General features: G+C 48.6%; 1 protein-coding gene across 1 annotated transcript in view; it reads right to left on the bottom strand.

The window, feature by feature from the left end:
• The window catches only part of PLCG2 (phospholipase C gamma 2), a gene marked incomplete at its 5' end in the record, with an annotated part of 140,294 nt that overhangs the window by 67,221 nt on the left and 50,146 nt on the right, over positions 1-22,927 (bottom strand). The window contains 5 exons of the mRNA XM_082677782.1: positions 4,487-4,570; positions 6,094-6,178; positions 14,609-14,656; positions 15,503-15,596; positions 17,809-17,952. Coding sequence (XP_082533908.1) covers positions 4,487-4,570; positions 6,094-6,178; positions 14,609-14,656; positions 15,503-15,596; positions 17,809-17,952 — 455 coding nt within the window. The remainder of the gene's footprint in view (positions 1-4,486; positions 4,571-6,093; positions 6,179-14,608; positions 14,657-15,502; positions 15,597-17,808; positions 17,953-22,927) is intronic.

Here is a 22,927-nt window from a genome sequence, read left to right as displayed (position 1 = left end):
CATTTACCTACGCAAAAGCACTGAGCTTCTCAAGTTGGCCAGTAACTATCTATAGAGCCCGGGGCTCTGTTATTCAAATTCCAAGTCACTGAATTAAAATATGCAGTGGCCAGACTGGACAGTTATACCCTCCAGTGATGGAGAGGCTGTTGACCCAGAAGGTCTTAGGGACTGGGTAGGTGACATAAATTAGCAGAGAGAGCTGGATGGGGGGTTGGGGGAAGGGCTGGGGCAAACCAGAGAAAGCATGCTTCCCTCCGCTCAGAGGTTGCCAAATCTAGCCAGATCTCGATTTTTTTTTTCCCCAAGAGAAGTGAAAAATCTGGATCTTAATAAGAAATCCCCCAAGTTTTAAATGTAGGCAATTCATTGAAAAAACATTTAAACCATTAGGCCAAGTACAGCCGAATGCTGGCTGCATGTGGCATGCTGGCCACCAGGGTAACCTCTGGTACGTACAGATGTTTTTCCCCAAAACTGGGCCATCTAGGGTACGCCCAGAGGACTCAGGGATTCTGCAGAAATCTGACTCAAATTTCTTTCCCTTCCTTCTCCCTCTCAAACACACATACGTGAGCTTTAGAAAGAACCACAACGCAAAGTGCTCTTGTGTGGAATTTTATCGCGGTGGAGACCATCGGTGGCGGGTAACCTGTATTGGCAGGTGCAGCAGCTTTCATGGGAACCTTATTCCCAAGCTTCGCCTGCTCTCTACCTGATGAGACAGTATCTTGAAATTTCCAGACAAACGATTATAAAACCTGCTTTTTGCAACTACTTATCTTGAGCGAATCAAGTTTTTCTCAGTTCTGGTCAACTGCCTAAGACAGCAATTGTCATTATTCTGGATTTCATTTATATACTATCATCACAACATTTTCATTGCTCTCAAGAATTGATTATGAATGAAAGATACAGATTTTCACATAAAAAGTGTTCTGATCAGCTTTTATGCAGCAGAGTTTTCTTAATTAAGGTTTCGTACAAAAAAGGGGAGCAGGGTTAGATAGCTTTAAAGTTGTATAACCGATGACCTGATTTAATACCTTCATTTTACAGAGGAGGCTGAGTGACGGGGGGAAAGATGGCTTTCACCAAAATCACTTGGTCAGTTAGAGGTCAAGTTGGGGCTGGAACACAGGTCTTTCAACCTCCAAAGCCTACGATCTTTCTACTCTATTTGGCAAACCAAGAACTAATTATCACTTGTGTGAAAAAGTGAACACACTGCAACTGAATCTTTTACTCTATGAAATAATGTATTTTTCCCCAATCTACGCAGACAAGAAATGCTTCTCCCATTTCTCTACCTCAGATACATCCGAAGTCCCAAGGCCAGTGGTCACCTAACAAGAGGCCTCATCCTGCGCCCAGCCTGCAGGGAGAAGGCAACTGATAACTGTCTTTCACACTCATCACTTTAAAATGCCTGCACTCTTGACCTCCAGTCCCTCGGCAGTCCTCCGCAGAGCCCGGTGGGGCAGGAATCATAGCCCCAATTGCACAGATGAGAAGACCGAGGCTGGGAGTGGTCAGTGGCTGGCCCAAGGTCACACAGCCGAAGAAAGCAGATCTGTCTTGCTGCAAGTCCTACCCACTCTCTGCTCCCTCGCGGCTCTGCTCTGGACCCACCTCAGCCCCCTGCAAAGCCCTTTTCCAACAGTAACAGCAGTAACCACACACCAGGCACGCCACTCCCTGCACTGAACTGAATGCCTCCCTTTTTGAGCCTTATGCTTTATGGGACATTTTTTTTAATTGCAAAAGTAATGTGCTACTTGGAACAAGTTGAAAACGGAGTGGTACAAAGACAAATTTAATTATCTCTCCTGAGCATCTTTCCAAATCCCTCCAGGACATACACAAACTCAACATTAAATATGAGGGACTTCCCTGGTGGCGCAGTGGTTAAGAATCCGCCTGCCAATGCAGGGGACACGGGTTCGAGCTCTGGTCCGGGAAGATCCCACATGCTGTGGAGTAACTAAACCCATGCACGACAACTACTGAGCCTGTGCTCTAGAGCCCGCGAGCCACAACTACTGAGCCTGCGCTCTAGGGCCCACCTGCCACAACTACCAAGCCTGCGTGCCTAGAACCCACGCTCCGCAACAAGAGAAGCCACAGCAATGAGAAGCCTGTGCACCGTAACGAAGAGTAGGCCCCTCTCGCCACAACTAGAGAAAGCCCACATGCAGCAACAAAGACCCAATGCAGCCAAAAATAAATAAATAAAATAAATAAATTTAAACCACAGTAATCTATTAAAAAAAACCATTAAACATGAGGTATGTATACTCTTCCATACCTTCTCCTTGTTCATAAAAAACACTCACAAACATATATAGGAGGAGCACTGTTTGTTACCAAAATATCAGACCTAGCTCCCTGCATGAATCTGCAGCTGGTTTTCCTCACAAAATACCATGAACATCCCTCCAGATGGACAGAAACACAATGGACTCAGGCTTCTTAATCAGCTGCACAGTGTCACACAGTATGGATGGACCATAACTTACCCAGCTTTTGCTCTACTGAGAGGCATTCAGATGGCTCCCAAGTATTTTGGCAGCATAAATAATGCTGCAATAAGCAATCTAGTGACACACTCTTAGGCCTCAGTGCTTTCATTTCTCTAAAACAGAGGCCCCAAAATGCCACTGTCAGGTCAAAATGTACGCACATCTTAATTTAATTTTAAAATAGCATATTATCTTTTCTTTAATAAATTTATTGATTTAAATTTATTTTTGGCTGCGTTGGGTCTTCACTGCTGCCCACAGGCTTCCTCTAGTTGCGGCGAGCCGGGGCTAGTCTTCGTTGCGGTGCGCAGGCTTCTCACTGTGGTGGCTTCTCTTGTTGCGGAGCACAGGCTCTAGGTGCGCGGGCTTCAGTAGTTGTGGCATGCGGGCTCAGTAGTTGTGGCTCGCGGGCTCCAGAACACAGGCTCAGTAGTTGTGGCACACGGGCTTAGTTGCTCCGTGGCATGTGGGATCTTTCCGGACCAGGGCTCAAACCTGTGTCCCCTGCATTGGCAGGCGGGTTCTTAACCACTGCGCCACCAGGGAAGTCCCAATAGCATATTATCTTAATCGAAAAACATATTCTCATTAACAAGGAATAAAAGTATAAAAAGAACAACATACAAAAATCCCTCAACCCAGAGACAAGTTACTATTAATAATTTGGTAAATTTCCTTCCAGAACAAGATGATAGAGTTAGTAGAACTTTTTTTACTTTAATAGGCTCAGACTAAATTCCAATCAGACTGACGGCCACTCATATTCCCACCGCGAAGGTATGAGAGCACCATTTCCCCACACTGTCCCCATAGCTCTATAACATTTAAAACTTTTGCCAATCTAACAGATGAAAATATGATGTCACTGCCATTCCCACTTGATATTTCCTTGACTAGAAGGGAGACAGAACACATCTCATGGGTCTCTTAGGAACATGCCGGACTTTGAAACACAGGGGAAACAAAAATATCATTCGATCATTTGCTCAAGAATCATCTTACCCATGCAGATGGCCGACAGGCACAAGAAAAGATGCTCAACATCACTAATCATCAGGGAAATGCAAATCCAAACCACAATGAGATACCACCTCAGACTCGTCAGAGTGGCCATCATCAAAAAGAACACAAATAACAAACGCTGGGGAGGGTGTGTAGAAAGGAAACCCTCCTACCCTGTTGATGGGAATATAAACTGATGCAGCCACTGTGGAAAACAGTATGGAGATTTCTCAGAAAACTAAAAACAGAGTCACCATATGACCCAGCACGTCCACTCCTGGGTATGTATCCGAAAGAAAGAAAAGCACTAATTCGAAAAGATACATGCACCCCAATGTTCACAGCAGCATGATTAATAATTGTCAAGATATAGAAGCAACCTAAGTGTCCACCAGCAGATGAACGGATAAAGGAGATGTGATAGATATACAGATATATAGACACACACACACACAGTGGAATACTACTCAGCCATAAACAAGAATGAAATATTTGCCATTGGCAACAACACGGAGGGTATCCTGCTAAGTGAAGTAAGGAGGGTATCCTGCTAAGTGAAGTAAGTCACACAGAGAAAGACAAATACTATGTGATATCACTTACACGTGGAATCTAAAACATACAACAAACTAGTGAATATATCAAAAAAAGAAACAGACTCACAGAGAATAAATTAGTGGTTACCAGTAGGAAGAGGGAAGGGAGGAGGGGCAGTATAGGGGTAGGGGATTAAGAGGTACAAACTATTACATATAAAATAAGCTACAAGCATACACTGTACAACACAGGGGCTATAACCCATATTCTATAATAACTATAAATGGAGGATAACCTTTAAAAATTGTGAATTGTACACCTGTAACTCATATAATATTGTACATCAACTATACTTCAATTTTTAAAAGTAAGGTAAGACTATCAAAACCTTCAAAAAGTGAATGGGAAAAAAAGAATCATCTTACCAATTTCTGCTGTTCAAACATAAGTTTTTTATAGAAGAGATGGAACTGTTCAAAGCTGAGTTCATCTTTGTGTGCGCCTATTTCCTGTAAATATATAAAAAAAGTGACCACACGATTTTTCTTGTCCACCACAAGAATGCCTCTTCCCTGTTCACAGAAATACCATGGCTCTGCTACAACACTGGTTAAAATCAAACTTGCATTCCTCTGAACCCAACTATCCACAAGTTTCCTAATTTATCTGCCTGGAGAACATACCCACCAGGGATCCCTGGTGAGATCCTTCCCTTGACTCCCCAGAAGGGAAGGATCTTCGCCAGAATTCCAAGAGCCATAATGCAGAACTCCTCCTTCTGGGGGCAGAAGACACTTTCAAATCTAGACATATTTATAGGGTATGTACAGATAGGTCATTTTTAAAAGCATAAGAAAATGAACCGAGCCCTTAGAATTAACAGACCTCAACTCCAGTCAAGGTCTGTCCCCTGAATGGCTTAACAGCTTTGGGCAAATCACTTGACCCTCTCAGACCCTCCGTTTCTTCATCTGTAAAATGGGAGAACCACCATTACCCTCCTCGGACTTCCTTGAAACCAAACCAGAGAACATCCACGTAGCACCTGCATGGTAAAGGCTTGATAAGGAACAAAATTCCAACTACATGGCGGTCAGTGGTAAATGCCTCTCCCATCTCTCTTCTGTCAGTCCCCACCCTCCTCTGGTTTTGCCTTCTTGGACCAGTTCGAATGATGGGGGCGGGCCAAAAGATGGCTGGATAAGCCATAAAGTGGGTTAACTGTTCCGGGAGCTCACTGGTATAAAAATGAATGAGCTTCTTCAGCTGAGGAATCCGGTGACATGCCCCTGTGAGTCCACCAACTGGGACTATTGGGATGGAGTGTTGTTGGGCTCCTTGACGAGAGTCAATATCTCTCTGAAGGCCAGAAAGAATGCCTATGGATCACCTCCATCCTTACACCCTTCAGAAGAGCCCCACCTGACCTATGCTACCCCATCACTCATGGAATGACCCGCCTCAGATCTACCAATGGCTTAATTACACAAGAACATAAACAAATTAAATGATGGGCGGAAGGAGGGATGGAGGGATGGAGGGATGGGAGGATGGGTGGGAGGAAGGATCAGTGGATGAAGGGAGGGGTGGGTGCGAGGAGAGGGGAAGGGCAGAGAAGAGTCGCCTCTGACAACTACGCTATCAGGACCTGAATACAAAACGCCACATCCCTGGCAACCTACATAAGGAATCTTCCATAATATTTTCCAGAAGAAACACATGTGTTCATATTATTAAAAGGAAAACAGGCTGTGGGATAGTGAGGGAAAGGGAAAGTTGGACTGGTGGAAACGTCCCAAGTCAAGCAGCTCGGTGAACATGGTCTTCGTGGATGACGTCCTCTGCCATGACTGAGAACACGGGCTTAAGGTCTTCACACAATCCCTCTGTCTGGACTAGGATGGATGAATCTGGAGGCGGGGGACTTCCTTGGGCACCATTCAGTGGAGCTCAAAGGCACGTAGTGGCTTCATGGGAAAGGCACACGTAGCCCTGGGTTCACAGAATCGCCAGGCTGAGACACAAAACTTACCACGAACTTATCTTTGAGGAACTTGGCGCTGCTCACTTTGAAGTTGACCAGGGGCAAGATGGTCTTCAACTCTCGGAGGCTGATGCTGCAAAAGAGGGGAACCCCAGCCTCGTCAGCCTTGAGGGGTGTCAAGAGTGGAGGATCTGGCTACTCCTGTCAGCTCCCATCTTCCACCACCAGCTGGGAACACAGACTCTGGGATCAAGACACCCGATGTGCAAGGCTGGTCTCCACCCTTCAGGGATGGCTGTGGACACGGATCACGTTGGAGATGCGCAGTGAGGGCAGAAATGGTGTCGGATAACCTCGGCAGACGCGAAATGTCACAGGGGTTCCAGCCAAGACGAGGTCACTGAACGCCAGAGACAGGCAGGGGAAGGAGCCAACCTTCTCTGAACACCTACTATGTGCCAGGCTGCCCCGGGGATCTCCAGGCAATGACGTCACCTCACCCCTCGCTACACCTCACCCCCCAACACAGTATGCATTCTCGAGCCCCAGGGTTCAGAACAGGCAACGGGGATGGGGGCAGGGTATGCGGCTCAAGGTCGGAGCTGGTCTGACGACCTGAGGAGGTGGGCACCATTATCACTCCACGCGGCAGGTGAGGAAACCGAGGCTCAGAGACGTTGGGTGCTACCACGCGGCGGAGGCGGACTCCAGTGCAGCCTGCCTCCGGGTCTGCGTGTAACCACTGCATTTGAAGCCTCTCAGGGAACGCCATGAACAGTGATGGAGGGCGGCGGGTCAAGGGCCTGAGATCCAGACCCTCGTGGCTGTGGAGCCAAGTGTCCGGCAGAGCGAGAGAGGGTGGTCTGGGCGGCCTCTGGTGTGGCCAGAGAAAACTGGTCTGCGTTCCTGGAGACGTCAGACTAGCAAGGGGCTGTGCGTGGCCAGGAAGGAAGTCTGCCCGGGCTGTGGGCAGGAACGGCCCAGCTTCCGCCACACTGTCTACCCGGCCTCTGCCAGCACGCCCGGGAGGAAGCAGCAGGTCACACTCGGAAGCTGCCCCGGGAGACCGCCAAGAGGACTCCTGGCCACCCCAGTGTCCCGACCTCCAGCATCCCTGTCTCTCGTCTAACGGCCTCCCTAATGTGGGAGACCTTTATGGGCCACGTGTTCCCCACCGCCCACCACTCCTGGGGCCGGCACCCAGGGCCTTCCCAGAGAGACGGTGAGGGCAGCACAAAGCCCTCGGCAGGCCCAGTGGGGCTGGCCGCACAGAGAAGTGAGCAGGCTGGCTGAGACCTCCTTTCGGACCCTGCCCCCGGGGTGTCCACGAAGAGCTTGGTCAGGGCAGGATGAAGGGCGAGGAGTGGTGGGGGATGGCGCTGTAAAACGAGGCAGGGAGAGGGTCTGGCCTAGCTGGTAGCCGAGGTGGCTCACCCAGGACCAAGGAAGAGGTCGGCGTCCCCTGGGGAACCCAGAACTTCCAGGCAGAAATGGGGCCAGGAAACCTTCCCACACCCAGGAACAAAGGGACTGGGGAGCTGGGAGCCAGTGCAGCTGCCGGGGGGGCCAGTGGAGCAAACATAGGGCCCGGGGGCGCGAGAATCTGAGCACTGGGGCATCTGAACCCACCGTCTCCAAAGGTCCCGCCTTACAGTGGAGCAACTGAGTCCCCAGGTAAAGGTGGGGGCCAGAGAGCTTCTCTGGGCTCCTGTGCAGGGACTAGCCACTCCACTCCACTCCCCATGCCGCGCCCTCACTCCACGTGCTCTGGGCACGTGGATTAGGACTGGCCCGTGGAGCTGCTGGCGGGTAGGAAGCCAGCAGCTCCCAACTTCACCCCTCTCCCCGTCCAGGACTTGTCATCAGATCTCAGCCAAGACCATGGTCTGCCCTCTGGCCGTAACTCAGGACAGCTCTGCAGGGCCTCCCCGGAGCTCCCCACGGGGCCAGCTGAGGCCGTGACTGTGCCTGCATCACAATCCAGCTGCCTTCGCAGGTGTGGCCCCGCACACACTCCCCATAAGCTTCCTGCACACAAAGCCCATCTCAGATTCTGCTTCCTGCAGGCTCGGCCTGTGACCGTGCGTTAGGGAACCAGGGCAATCCCTTTGGGGAGGGATGGCAAAAACTACCCCCTCCCCACGGGCACTGAACAATCCTGTCAGCTTCCCTCCTCAGCTTGGCATGCTCCCAGATGCTACAACGCTGCCCCCTGGGGCAGCCTTTACCAAACAACTGAGGTTGGCAGCCCCGGGAAACTTACCTGCCACCCTGAGGCTGGTAACCAACACCTCCACCACCCCCAGCTTCTTGTAACAGTAATAAACATTCATTAGTGTTTACCGTAAGCCAGCCACTGGCCAAGCACTCGTCACAAATGAACCCACTGAATCTTCAAACCAATCCCAGGAGGTAGGAACTATGATCTCTCTTACAGATTAGGAAACGAAGGCACAGAGAAGTCAAGGAACTTACCCAAACTCATACAACCAGTAAGCGTTAGTGCTGAGATTCAAACCTCAGAGCTGCCCAACAGAATTTTCTAGGATGATGGCAACGTTCCGTATCAGGGCTGTCCAATGCGCCTAGGGCGACCAAGGAACTGAATTTTTAAATTTTTATTTAATTTTAATTACTTTAGATTTATATAGTCACAGGTGGACAGTGCAGCTCTAGAAGCCTGCTTCTCTAAGTAGGGTCCCTGGAACGCCAGGATCAACATCAGTTGGGAATTTGTTACAAGGGCACATTCATGATCCCCACCCAGACCCAGTGCAACAGAACTTCTGCAGGACAGGCAGCGCACCTCTGCAGGTAAAGCCCCCCCAGGCTGTCCGACGTGCTGGAGCCAGGACTGCTGACCGCAGGGAACCTATTTGCATGCCTGCTGAAGACAGAACTGGACCGCACACCTGCCTCCCACCTGCACGCCCAACCCTCCCGCCTCCTGAAGGCCAGGCTGAGCGAGAACAGGAAGTGCACACTCGGTTTATGCAAAGTCAGTGTCACATGCCGAGGGGCAAGGGGCAAAGTGGGAAAGAGATGTCCACAGAGACAACCTGCTCCCAGCCCGTAGGTCTGCTGGCCCCTCTGCAGGACTCAGCCCGTGAGCCTCACCCTGAGGAATGCAATTCCAGTGACCACCCTCCACCCCCGAAGGTTCAGGGGCTCTCGCAAGGGGTATTTTGACCGAAGAAGTTTTCCCCTAATGCACTGACCTTAGAACCTAATTCCCAGGTAATAGGCAACTAAACTCTAGAGACTCAGAAAGAGGGGGTTTCTGGAAACCTGGTCAAGATTAATGTTAAACGATTCATGCCTTTGACTCAGTCTCCCCAGGCCTGGAAATATTATAAGGACGAGAACGTTCTGGTTGTCCCTTGTTACGATGCTATGTCTACGAATGAAAAGGGACGGTTTCGTTCATCTGACCAACACTACAAAGACCGAACCAGCCGGATCCCCGACCTTGAGAGCCCCCACCGGTGTGAACAGCAACAACAGGGGGAAGACTCTAAGAAAGCAGAGAGCGTCCAGCCGACGGGACAGACTAGCACTAAGACCGAGAATCCTACGATGACCCGAAACACGCTTCTCGTGAGGGTCGCTCCATAACGTTCCCTCTGAACGCAATTCAGTGAAACTGTGAACATTAATAAAAACCAGACACAAACTAAATGACAAACAAAAGGCAACTTTTCAAGCCAAATATCAGATCCCATTGGTTGAATTACAATGTAGGCGTTAATACTGTTCCCAAAGAGTTGCAACAAAATGTAAACGTGTTTATGGTTTAAGGTGAGGTGAAAATAGTTTCCCCTCCTTGCATGTGGACTGGACTTAGTGACTGATTCCCAGAAAATAGAGTGGAGGCAGGCAGGTGGGGGGGGGCCTTTACAAAGGAGAGATCTGGAAGACACAACCTTGGCCAAGTAATCAAGGTTTCCATCACCCTTGACAAGCCATGGTGAAAGCAGGCATCTCTTGAGCAAGGTGAAGAAAAAGACCTTCACCTCCGTGATATTCTTCCCAAACACAACCTCAGGTTACCCTTAACTCCAGTCTTATCATGACAAAAATATCAGACTAACACAAATGGAGGGACATGTTACAGAATACCTGAGACCTACTCCTCAAAACTGTCAAGGTCATGCAAGACAAGGAAAGATGGAGAAACCGTCACAGCCTAGAGGACACCAAAGGGGCAGAACAACTAAGTACAATGTGGGGTCTTGGGTGGGATCCAAGACCAGGAGAAGGACACTGGTGGAAAAAATGGTGAATTCCAATAAAGTCTAGGGTTTACGTAACGGTCATATAGCAAATGTGGTTTGTCAAGTTTTGACATGAATGATGTGAACCGTAGGGAAAACTGGCCAAAGGGGTATATGAGAAATCTCTGTACCATCTTTGCAACTTTTCTCTAAATGTAACATTATTCCAAAATTTTAAAATTAGTTAAAGAAGAACACAATGTAAAGTCATATATATAGTTACATATTAATGAAGTAAAATGAACACAAACCAATAAAGTTGAGGATGGAAATCTACTGAAAACAATTGTACCCAGAGTTAAACAGTGCCTACCATTTAATGTCAAACTCACATAAATTTTTTCTAGTTTTCAGTATTTCCAAAATTTTCTATAACGAACATGAGTTACTTTCATAATATATATACACTACCAAACGTAAAATAGATAGCTAGTGGGTAGCAGCCACATAGCACAGGGAGATCAGCTTGCTGCTCTGTGACCACCTAGAGGGCTGGGACAGGGAGGGTGGGAGGGAGACGCAAGAGGGAGGGGCTAAGGGGATATATGTATATGTACAGCTGATTCACTTTGTTATAAAGCAGAAACTAACATAACATTATAAAGCAATTATACTCCAATAAAGATGTTTAAGAAAAACAAAAAAACATAGGCTTGGGGGTTCCCTGGTGGTCCAACAGTTACGCCGCTGAGCTTCTAATGCAGGGGGCGCCAGTTCAATCCCTGGTCAGGGAACTAAGATCCCACATGCCTTGCAGCACGGCCAAAAAATAAAATTAAATAAAACATAGGCTTGTTTACCATATCTAAAAAAAAAAGTCCATGTGATGTTTTTAAATGGGCAAAGGACTTGTCTACATATTTCTTTGAAGAAGATATACAAATGGCAAAAAGCACATGGAAGGATGCTCAAGATCTGTAGTCATTAGGAAGATGCAAATCAAAACCAAAATGAGATACTACTGTACACCCACTGGGATGGCTGGAGGGAGGGAAGGGGGGTGGGGGGGAAGAAGGAAGGGAGGGAGGGAGGGAGGGAGGGAGGGAGGCGAGAAGGGGAAGGAGGGAGGAAGGAAGGAGGGAAGAGGGGAGGGAAGGAGGGAAGAGAGGAGGGAAGGAGGGAGGAAGGAAGGAAGGGAGGTTAGGTGTTGGCAAGGAAGTGAGAAAAAAATGAAATCCTGTTGCCCTGCTGGTGGGAATGTATAATGGTTGCAGCTGCCGTGGAACACAGTAGGCAGTTCATCAAAAAATGGAAGAGTATTACCATTTGATCCTGCAATGCCACTTCTGGGTAATGCACAAAAGAACTGAAAGCAGAGACTAGAAACCCATATTCACAGCAACAATACTCACAATAGCCAAAAGGTGGAAGCACCTGGAGTAAGTGTCCATGGACAGATGGGCGGATAAACACAACGTGTTACATGCACATAGTGGAATATTATTCGGCCTTAAAAAGGAAGGAAATTCTGACACTTGCTACAGTAACGTGGATGAACCATGAAGACATCGTGCTCAGTGAAGTACGCCAGTCACAAAATGCAGCATCCTTCCGCTCACAGGCCCACAGGAGTCAACTTCACAGAGACAGAAAATATTGGGTTGGCCAAAAAGGTCGTGCAGGTTTTTCCGTAAATGTCATTTTACAGAAAAACCTCAACGACCTTTTTGGCCAACCCAATAGCACGGCGGTTACCAGCGGCTGCAGAGGGGGTAATAGAGTGAGGGCTAAATGGGTACAGAGCTTCAGTTCTGCAAGAGGGGTAGAGCTCTGCAGACGGATGGTGATGGCAGCACAGCAACACGAACGCACAGAAGCGTACACTGGAAATGGCAAGTTTTATGTTACGTATATTTCACCACAATGAAACCCATACGTAATTTTCAGTCAAAGGAGGTCCCCGTGGGGAAGGGAAGATTTCTGCCTCTTACCAGCTCAGTGATCAGCTAAGCCACAGCTGATCGGCTAGGCTGCTGTGGACAAGTGATCTAACCTCTCCTGGCCTCAGTGTCCTCATAAAATGGACCAGAGGGTGCCCAGCTCGCCAGTCTGAGAGCCTTCTTTCCATAAGCTTTCCCCAATTCCCTAAGTAAGGAGAGTGCTCAGAACGGCGGGGGTTACAAAGTGACTCCTCACAAACGCCAGCTGCTGCCATGCTGCCTCTCGAGAGGCTGAAAAGGGAAACATGCTCAGGCCAACAAAAACCCGGGATTGGACACTGCCCGAGCCGGGCCAGCCCACAGTCTGCCTCCCATCCCCAGGCTCTTTCCTTCGTGCTGCAGCTCCTTTGTTTTCTTCCAGGAAACGGGACCACTGTGCGAGACAGGAAAGGAGGGAGACTGGCAGAAGTCAGTTGCCCTTTCATTGGCACCTTGGTCAAGTTCCTTTTGAAAAACTCCCTCTGGGCCTCCCAGAACCACAGGAAAGGTGGGATTTTCCACGTGTTGACAGAGCAGCAGGGCTCCGCCAAGCGGAAGGGAGGTCGGGGAGCGGGAACGGCAAGCAGGGAACAAGGAATCATGGCCAGAGACAGACTTGCTGTCTGCTGAAGGTTCTGGAAAGGACTTCTCTGTAAAGGACTTGCAAGAATCCATTCTGAGCGAGAGAGCTGGAGGGAGGCTCCCACTTCTTGACAACAGAAGTTGGAGAAGCAGACTGTGGAACCAGCTCAACAACGCCATACCCCACCATGTGGAGAGAGGGCCCAGGAGGGCTCCCTCTCTCAGCTCTGTGCCAACCTCAACTGTGATTCACCCCAAAGCCACAGAGAAGGGAAACAGTCATGGGAGGCGCCACCTCCGAGACTGAAAGAGGCCAGTGTGTATAAAATCCCCCAGCGAGGGGACCTCGTTTGATCCACCCTCCGTAACACGGGCCAGGCCCAGGTGTGGGACCACAGAACGCTGGCTGAGAGGAGGGAGGGAGGGAAAGGAAGACGGACAGAGACACGGACTGAGCTGCTGGCTGACCTAACAACGTCACTAAACTTTTCACCGCTTCCTGGTTACCATCTGCAAAGCATCCCGTGGGGCACGTGTACAAGAGACCACAGAGGCTCTGAAATCAACAAGTGATGGATGACACTAGCCTGAATCTAGAATGCCTCAGGGATGGAAAGACTTTCGGGAACAAGAGAGGTGAGTTGTAGAGGTTACTTGTTGCCTCACTGACGTGATGCTGACACATCTTAATGGAGAATGGAAGGAAGGAAAAACATTTAAAAACTTTCAGAGAGGTCTGATGTGAGGCTAAAATGATACAGTTGATTGTCAAGTGCTCAGTACAGTGCCTGGCATGCTGGGTGCTCAATAAATGGTGTTTTTTTTGTCATTACGTTATTAACAAGAACTGGATCATAACCGAAAAAAAATGGAGAGGATGTTCAACCTCGCCCATAAACAAGGAAACGCAAATTTAAGCCAAAATCCACTGCTGCCTTTTACCCACAGATTAATAAAGGTCAAACTCTGGAGACATAGTGAAACAAGTACTTTCTTGCACTGTTGGTAGAAACAGAAATCGCTACCACCTCTCTCAAAAATCTCAGACCCGAGGACACCTGGCCGCTGGAATTCCTCTTCTGGGAATTTATCCTGCTCATACCCTCATCACCTAAGTTTACAAAAAGGGAGATGTGAAGGCTTTCACGGTATGATAATAAAGGACCAGGAACAACTTCATGTCCATCAAGAAGGAAATGATTTCTCATCAGTTAGAGAATTACACCGCATCCATCCAAGGACAAACCGCATTGGATACAAAAATGTCTGGCATGGAGCGTTGTGTGTGCCGACAGGGAACCACTCCAAGACGTGCTGTTCGGTGAACCGGTCAAGGACACTGAATTACGTGTTATCACATCGCCCCACTCACGTCCACCCAGCCCTTACGACCATCGCTACTGAACTGGGTTTACCTCTTGATGGTCAATCCCCCAGCACAGAGGAAGGGCAGGCACCATGGTGACCCTGTTTCTCCCCGGGACACAGAAGGGGCTCACATGTGAAGGCCTAAAGGACGTGCTGCAAGTGTTCCACAAAAGAGAAGCCACCTCTGCAGGTGGACCGGAATTTTCCACCACAGTGAGGTCCTGCACGGGTGGAGAGTCTGTCACCGTGACCCCCGCCACCTAGCACTGTGTCCGGCACCTTGTAAGTCAAATCTAACTTCATGAGGAGCTTTCCACAGCAGAGAACTTGCTCCAACCCCCTCAGAATGTTTAAAGAAAGAATGAACATCCGAGTCCAAAACGATCGGGAGAAAACTACAAAAATGTGAGCGAACCTTACCTGTTTCTTCTGGTCTGATCCACAGAATAAATCTGCTTTCTCAACCAACTGGGAAGAGAGACAAAGAGAGAAAGTTAGGAAACAGCACGAGTCGAAGCGAGTTCTACAGGGAAGAGAGTTGAAGAGAGTTGAGACAAAGAGAGAAAGTCAGAAAACAGCACAAGTCGAAGCGAGTTCTATAGGGAAGAGAGTTGAAGAGAGTTGAGACAAAGAGAGAAAGTTAGGAAACAGCACGAGTCGAAGCGAGTTCTACAGGATGGGACAAAGGAAACTGGAAACGAAAAGGAAGGTTTTCCAACTTTCTAACTCAGGCGACTTGGGAAGCAGCAGTTTCTCCTTGTGGTTGAAATGCTCCAGCTGGGCCAAGGGGCCCCTTTGACAGAGGCTGGCAATCTTTAAACTGACAATTCCCTCTGATTCTATGAGTTAATCCCCAAAAAGCTGGTAAGGAAAATGGTGTAAATCAGAGGGCTTTGGTCTGCTGGAGGGACAGTAATTCACACACCAATCCCACCCAAAGGGAGTGGCAGGTGGAAAATCCTGGACCTCAAGCCTGGGGTCCTTGGATCAGTCAGCTTAATCCCTCTTCCTAAATCCTTTAAGAAACAAGCCTCGGGCCCTCCCCTCCAACCCAACATCAGTAGGAGCTTCTGTCTCAGCCCCAGGGCCCTCCTCACTCCAGCAGGCGAAGACCAAGGCCCAGCACTGAGACAGGCTTTTCTGTGAGATGCTGGAGAGTCCACAGCCACTAATGGGCACCTACTGCATACAGGACACTCCATGAGCCTCCAAGACGCAATATTCCCTTTTTCTTTCTTTCACCATATTGGCTAAAGGGAGCAGAATAAATGCCTGAGTGAAGGAACACAGAGATAAACAGGCCCAAACCGTCACCTCTCAATGATGGTGGGGGTGGATGCGCTCATCACTTCCTGGTGCAAGATCTTCAAGCCAGAGAGCCACTTAGTTGCATCTTCTTTAGAGTCGGCTGCAGAGGTGAGGGGACAGAAATGCTCTGTTACTCCCTGGGAAGACAGACTGCTGCTTAGGGACCCCCGCCCCACCTTCCCAGCCCCACACAGACCACGTGGCTGGGAGGAGCCTGTGCTGGTTCCTAGGACCTACTTTTTGTCTCAGATGAGGCCATATGCCCATGGCGAGCCTCCTACAGCAGGGGTGACAAGCCGGTGACTTTTTAAAAGTTTTAGCCCTATGCTAACAAACAAGAGGCAGGACCTGGGATAACTTGTACCACAATCCTGAGCAGCCCTGAGCATCTCCCCTGTTTCCCTTCAAGGCCAGAGAGAGGGGTGGAAAGTAGGTGATGCTGATGCCTGTAAGGGAAGCAGCAACAAGTACCAGTTAAGAGCCTGGCATCATCGCCAAGTCCCAGTGTACCGCTTCAGGGCTGTGTGATGTTCAGTTGGTTACTTAACCTCTCTGTGCCTCATTTCCTAATCAGTAAAGTGGAGATGGCAATGCAAACAACTAGTCCAGTTATTAAACATCTCCAAACTAGGGAGTTTGCTAGTCTAGATAGAGCATGCTGAGGTTTCTGCTCTCACTCTTCCCGTGTGGACGAGGAGAAAACTACAGCTCAGAAGAGTGACGGGACCTGTCCCAGAGCCAGTAAATAAGAAGCTGGGATCCAGACATCACCCTGGGCTCCACGTCCTGCTTGGGCTTTCAGGGCCTCCCTACCAAGAAGAGCTTCAGCCTGCAGGGGGGCTACGTGGACAGAGCTCAGGGACACAGTCACGGGCCCCTCTCTCCTGCCCCATCTCTGCCTTCTGCTATACACCATCAATCAGACGACCACCCAACACTTCCTACATCCAGCTTGCTAATTTCCCTCCTCCAAGCCCTGGCACATGCAATGTCCTCTCCCTGGACCATCCTCCCTCTTTAACCCCAACTCCTACTGATGCCTTAAAACCCAGTTGAAAAGTCACCTCCCCTGCAAAGCCTTCCAGGGAATGAGGCACTGTGTATTCCTGCAGCACGCTTATGTTTGGACTACTGCTCTTATCACAGAGTACTCTAAGTTCCCGTCCACACATCTGTCTCCCCAAGGAGACTGTGAGCTCCTTAAAGGCAGCAACTGGGTCTTATTCCTCTTTACAGCCCCAATGACACGTAGTACAACCTGGCACAGGGCATATGCTCAAAAGATGCCTGATGCAAGCATGAATGAGAACTCAAACCAATGAGACCCATCTGACCCTAAATTATATGTCTTTTATAACTGAGTTGTAATAGTTCTTAAATATTCTAGATATGTTTTGTATCAGGCATACGAATTGCAATTCTTTTTCTCTATATTGTGGGTTGTCTTTTCACTTTTTTTTTCTCTTGGCCGTGCTGCATGGCTTACAGAATCTTAGTTTCCCCACCAGGGATCAAACTCAGGCCCCCTGCAGTGGAAGCTCGGAGTCCTAACCACTGGACCGCCAGGGAAGTCCCTACCTGACCCTAAATTCAAAGTCTCTAACGCTACTCAGCTTTCACGGTTTCCCCCCACTTTGGTCTACTTTTAATGCTACTTACTTTCTCTCTCGTCAGTCATGATTGTACGTCAAGTTCTAAGTCAATACATTCTGGGATTAGACCTGAAGGCAGCTACAGGCTTCTGCCCCTGAGCAAAGTGCCTGAGCTTTTTCACAGCCCTTCTCCTGGCTGCTCAGAGGCCTCTTGGACTTTCTGGTGGACTCATAGGGATGGCCTGAAATCTCACTTCCAGATACGTGTGTCTCCGTGTGTGCACGTGTGTGTGCGCATGTATGCGTTTACTGTTAAGTGTATGTACGCATGTTTACATGTGTGAGGTGGAAGATTTCAGGATAGTTCCTTCGGATCAGTTAAGCTGAATAAATGGTGCAGGCCAGACTCTGCTGGACGAAAAATGTACCTGCCTTCAGCTTTCTGCACGAGCCAGGTAGGCCCTTAACGTAATCCTTTCCACGTGCCAGTGGAGTCGGCATTATTGGGCTCCCCGTTTCACAGCTGAGCGAACTGCAGCTCAGAGAGGCTGAGTCGCTTACCCAAAGTCACACAGCTAGAAAGGGACAGGGTTAGGATTCAAAACCATGACGCCCTAAACACGCATTAGCGGTTGGGCAGGTGTGAGCATCCTGCTAGTGAACCTTCTAGGAAGGAAACAAAGACCCAGGGAGGGAGAAAAGCACATGCCATGCACCCACCTGCTAAGCTGAGCGTGTTGAGAACGAACTGGGTGCCGTACAAGATGGTGAAGCAGCACTCTTCCTTCTGGCGGACTGCTTTCGCACGCTCAAAATCCTTGGAGTTCTTCCCTGGGCGGATTTCCTTTATTTCCATGATATCCACTGAAGGAAAATTAACATCAGCCAATCAGAAGCTGGAGTTCACTCCATCTGAGGCTGCAGCCATGTGCCTGCACCCCAGACACACAGAGCCCAGCTCTTCACTCCCCAGAGTGAAGACAAGCTGGGCCAGCTTGCAGGATGATGTGCAAAAAATGAAATGCTTGTTGTTCTGAGCCACTAAGTACCGGGAGACTTGCTGTACAGCAATAGATGACAGAAAAGGAGGAAACCCATCCTCCCTAGAACCCCTGCTGCCACGTGATGCCAACTCACGCCTAGCCAAAACCTACCTGGCCAGGGTGGCACCTGACCCAAGGGTGACCCCTCCCTCCATGGGATGGCCATCTCATCTAAGGGTGACCCCCACATACAGGGTGGCCATTTGGCCCAAGAATGACCCCCTCCCCTCACAGGATGGCCACCTGATTCAAGGGAGACCCCCCCTTCCTGCCATAGGATGTCCCGTGAACTAAGGAGTGTCACAGAGTGGCAAGTCCATCCATCCTTTCCTCCCTTTCTTCTGTCAAAAAAGCACCTTTTCCTGGGATGAACCCATTTCACGTGCTTGAGGTGAAGATGATCCACACCCCGGCTCCTTTCACCACAACAAGCCGAAGGAGGGGCCAAGGTCCCAGGAATGACCACGATGTCCCACCCCTGGCACGGTGATGGGCTCAGGGATGAGCACACGGCCTAAGCTGCCCCCATCAGCATCCTCCTGGGACTTATGTGGCCAAAGCTATTCATCAAATTTCTCCTGCTGCTGCCGCCAGGCTGGGGGTAGCAGGCCATGTGGCCTGCCATACAGAAAGCAAAGATTCATCCCTGATGCACTACTGAGCCCCTGGGTCCATTTGGGCTTGAAGCCACTTCTGCCCTGGAGCATGCTACCTGGGTGACCCAATAAATTCTCTTTTTTGCTTTGGTTAGTGGGAAATGAGTTTCTGTCACATGTAACCATAAGAATCCTGGGACATACATCTTTGTTCTTACACTGCACAGAGATATAGGAAAGAGGTATTCCTGGAAATGAGAGAGTAGGGAAGGAGACCTCAGCTTTGACCTGAGATCAAGGAAGCAAATAGACCCAAGTGAACACAGGCATTTTAGAGTCAGAATTGAACTGGCAGGAAAGGTTCACGGCCACTCACACATAACAGTAGGAGGAGGAGACAGAGTATTAAATTAGGGGAGGAGGGGATGGAATGAACCAAAGCCTTTTTTTTTTTTTAATTTATTTTTGGCTGCGTTGGGTCTTGTTGCTGCACACGGCCTTTCTCTAGTTGCGGCAAGCGGGGGCTACTCTTTGTTGCGGTGCACAGGCTTCTCATTGCGGTGGCATCTTGTTGCAGAGCACGGGCTCTAGGCACGTGAGCTCAGTAGTTGTGGCTCACGGGCTCTAGACGCAGGCTCAGTAGTTGTGCCGCACGGGCTTAGTTGCTCCACGGCACGTGGGATCTACCCGGACCAGGGCTCAAACCCGTGTCCCCTGCATTGGCAGGCGGATTCTTAACCGCTGCGCCACCAGGGAAGCCCGAACCGAAGGCTTTTCACTTTCTTACCATGGATCTAGCTAGACTGAAAACAGTTTGGGGGACAAGAATCATGAAGTGAAGTGAAAAGACTTTAAATAAACAGCATTTGCTCTGTACCCTGTGTGTGGTGGTAGCTACACAAGTCTAAACATGTGATAAAATTCCTTGAAACTATACACCAAAACAAAAACAAACAAAAGTTGAGTCCACATAAAAAATGGTGAAAACTAATTAAGGTCTGACTACTCAGCCATAAAAAAGAACAAAATAACGCCATATGCAGCAACATGGATGCAACTAGAGATGATCACACTTGGAGAAATAAGTCAGAAAGAGAAAGACAAATACCACATGATATCACTTATATGTGGAATCTAAACTATGACACAAATGAAACTATCTACAAAAAAGAAACAGAATCAGGGACATAGAGGATAGACTGGTGGTTGCCAAGGGGGAGGTGGGTGGGAAAGGGTTGGACGGGGAGTTGGGGATTAGCAGATACAAACTGGTATATGTAGAATGGATAAACAACAATGTTCTACTGTATAGCACAGGGAACTATATTCAGTATCCTGTGATAAACCACAATGGAAAAGAATATGAAAAAGAATGTATACATATGTATAACTGAGTCATTTTGCTGTTCAGCAGTAATGAACACAATACTGTAATTCAACTATTATTGAATAAAAAATAAATTTAAAAAAACTAATTAAGGTCTGTAATTTAATAACATTATACCAGTGTCCATTTCCTGGGCTTGACAACTATGGTTATGAAAGATGTTATCACAGGGGGAAATTGGATGAATGGTACACAGAAACTCTGTATTATTTTTGTAATGTCATCATGAGTTTAAAATTATTTCAAACTAAAATGTCTTTTAAAACACTTATCAAGGGACTTCCCTGGTGCAGTGGTTAAGAATCCGCCTGCCAATGCAGGGGACACGGGTTCGAGCCCTGGTCCGGGAAGATCCCACATGTCACGGAGCAACTAAACCCATGTGCCACAACTACTGAGCCTGCGCTCTAGAGCCCGCAAGCCACAACTACTGAGCCCACGTGCCACGACTACTGAAGCCTGCACACCTAGAGCCCGTGCTCCACAACAAAAGAAGCCACCGTAATGGGAATCCTGCGCACCGCAACGAAGAGCAGCCCCCACTCGCCGCAACTAGAGAAAGTCCGCGCACAGAAACAAAGACCCAACACAGCCCAAAAATAAATTTAAAAAAATCTTTTTAAACCCACTTAATTATGGGTGGTCCTATTATGGGGTGGGGGTGGGGTCAAGGGGGTCCTTCATTCCTCAAAAACTAACAACAAAACACAGAGTCTTTGTGCGCGCTCAGATTCACAACCTTCTGGGGGGTTAAATCAGCACTGCTGATTTACCTGCTTCAGCAGTTATCTGAGAACATCTGAGGTATTAATGTTTGTTCTCAGAAATCAGTTACTTACCCAACCCAGCTGACTGCCAGTTAAGAGTCTAGTGACCTTAAGCAATACTCTTTTTTTTCCTAGCTGGTCTAACAATGATTATCTAACCATTCTCTTTCCCCATAAAATATCTCTAAGAGGGAATTTCTGAATTGGCCAACTGTGAGCTTTTTTCCTTACAGCAAAATTATAATAAAAATTTGATGCGTTCATAACTAAAGAAAAAAATTTCAGATAATGTAACACTGTCTTCAGGCAATCACCAAGTCTTATCAATTCCTTCTAAATCACTCTTGAATCTATCTTCTACCCATTCCCAGGGCCGACACCATAATCCAAGCCACTGCCACCTCTCGCTTGCGCTACTGAAGTAGCCAGGAGCTACCCCCATAGTCTTTTCTATGAAATGCAGACATGCTCCAGCCACCCCTGGGCTTCAAGCTTGCTGACGGCATCCCAGTACTATTAGGACTAAGAACCAAGGCCACGTGATGACCCTGCCGACGCCATCTGGATCAACTGTGCATCCTCACTGCTGTGCTCCAGCCACACTGGCCAGCAGCTTGCATTCACTCCCCCACAGGACACCACCGCTGGCTCTGCTGGGGACGCTTTTAGCCTAGTTAGCTCCACATTCTCCCTTCCAGTTTCAGCTCAATCACCGTCAGACGCACAGAATACCCTCCAACTACTGCTACTACACACACCAAGCCCCCCTTCCCCACAGCACTGAAGACGCCAAGTGCTTAGTGGTATGAACCGTGGATTCATGGCTCCTTCCCTAGATGGTGCATCTTTCCTCACCACTGTATCTCCACCCCTAGCAGAGCAACTGGTACACAGTGGGGCCCAATAAATAGTTGTTGAAAGAGGAAGCGGACAGAGAGAGATGGAGACACAGACAGGGACAGAACTGGAGATGGGACAGAGGGGGAGGCAGAGGGAGACAGATACACACAGATACGAACACACACAAATGGAAACAACCAGACAGGGTAAAAGAGGGGCAGAGACAACCAGATATGAACAGAAGACAAGCCATCCAGATGAGGGAGGGAGGGAGACACAACCATGCAACGTACAAAGTCAGAGAGAAAGAAACATGGGAAAAGACGGGAAAAGACTAAAATATAAACAGCCACTCTGATGATGCAAGCAGCCCTGACCAGCCCTACACCGCCCTTCACTTCAGTGCAAGCAAGGATCCTTTGGAGGCCAGCCCTGTCCCAGGAAAGGGCCACAGGTATCCACCCTCGCCAGCCAGGACTGGCTGCCTCCATGATGTCATCCTGTTCACTTCCCCCTTTCCTGTTCCGGGATAAGTACTGGCCTATCCATCATGCTACTGATAAGACTATGCTCTCTCCGTTGGATTGCCTTTGTCCCACTGTCAAAGATCAGTTGATGATGTGTGTGGGTCTATTTCTGTTCTCTCTATTCTGTTCCATTGATCTAATTGTCTATTATTTCCCCAACGCCTCACTGTCTTGATAACTATGGCTTTCTAGTAAGCCTCAGAGTGGGGCAGCAGACACCTCTGACTTGGTTCTTCTTCAATACTGCACTGGCAATTCTCGGTGTTTTGCCTCTCCATAGAAACTTGAGGGTCAGATTGTCAATATCTACAGAATAACTTGCTGGGATATTGACTGGGATTGTGTTGACTCTACACCAAGTTGCAAAGAACTGACATATTGAGTCCTTCTATCCATAAACGCAGAGTATTTATTCAGCATACTTTGTCAGCCAGACGCTCTCCTGGATGTACACACTCCTGACCTCCAAAGGTCCTACAGACACACTAGCTTCATCCATGAGACTAGAAATAAAGGCAATAATAATAATCATGTACCACTCTTACAGAGCACTTCCTACATGCCAGGCACAGTGCTAATGCTCTGCACACGTCACAGGTCGGTTCCCTGGAAGCCAAGCCTGAGGCAAGGATTCTTTTTGAGGTTTCTATTGGGCGGTGGGGTGGCGGGAGGGTGGTCA

The sequence above is a fragment of the Grampus griseus genome (assembly GCF_964374135.1).
Source record: "Grampus griseus genome assembly, chromosome: 19".
In the NCBI taxonomy this organism is placed as follows: domain Eukaryota; kingdom Metazoa; phylum Chordata; class Mammalia; order Artiodactyla; family Delphinidae; genus Grampus; species Grampus griseus.
Note: the sequence above shows the minus strand (reverse complement) of the source record. Positions and strands in the feature narration are given on the sequence as shown.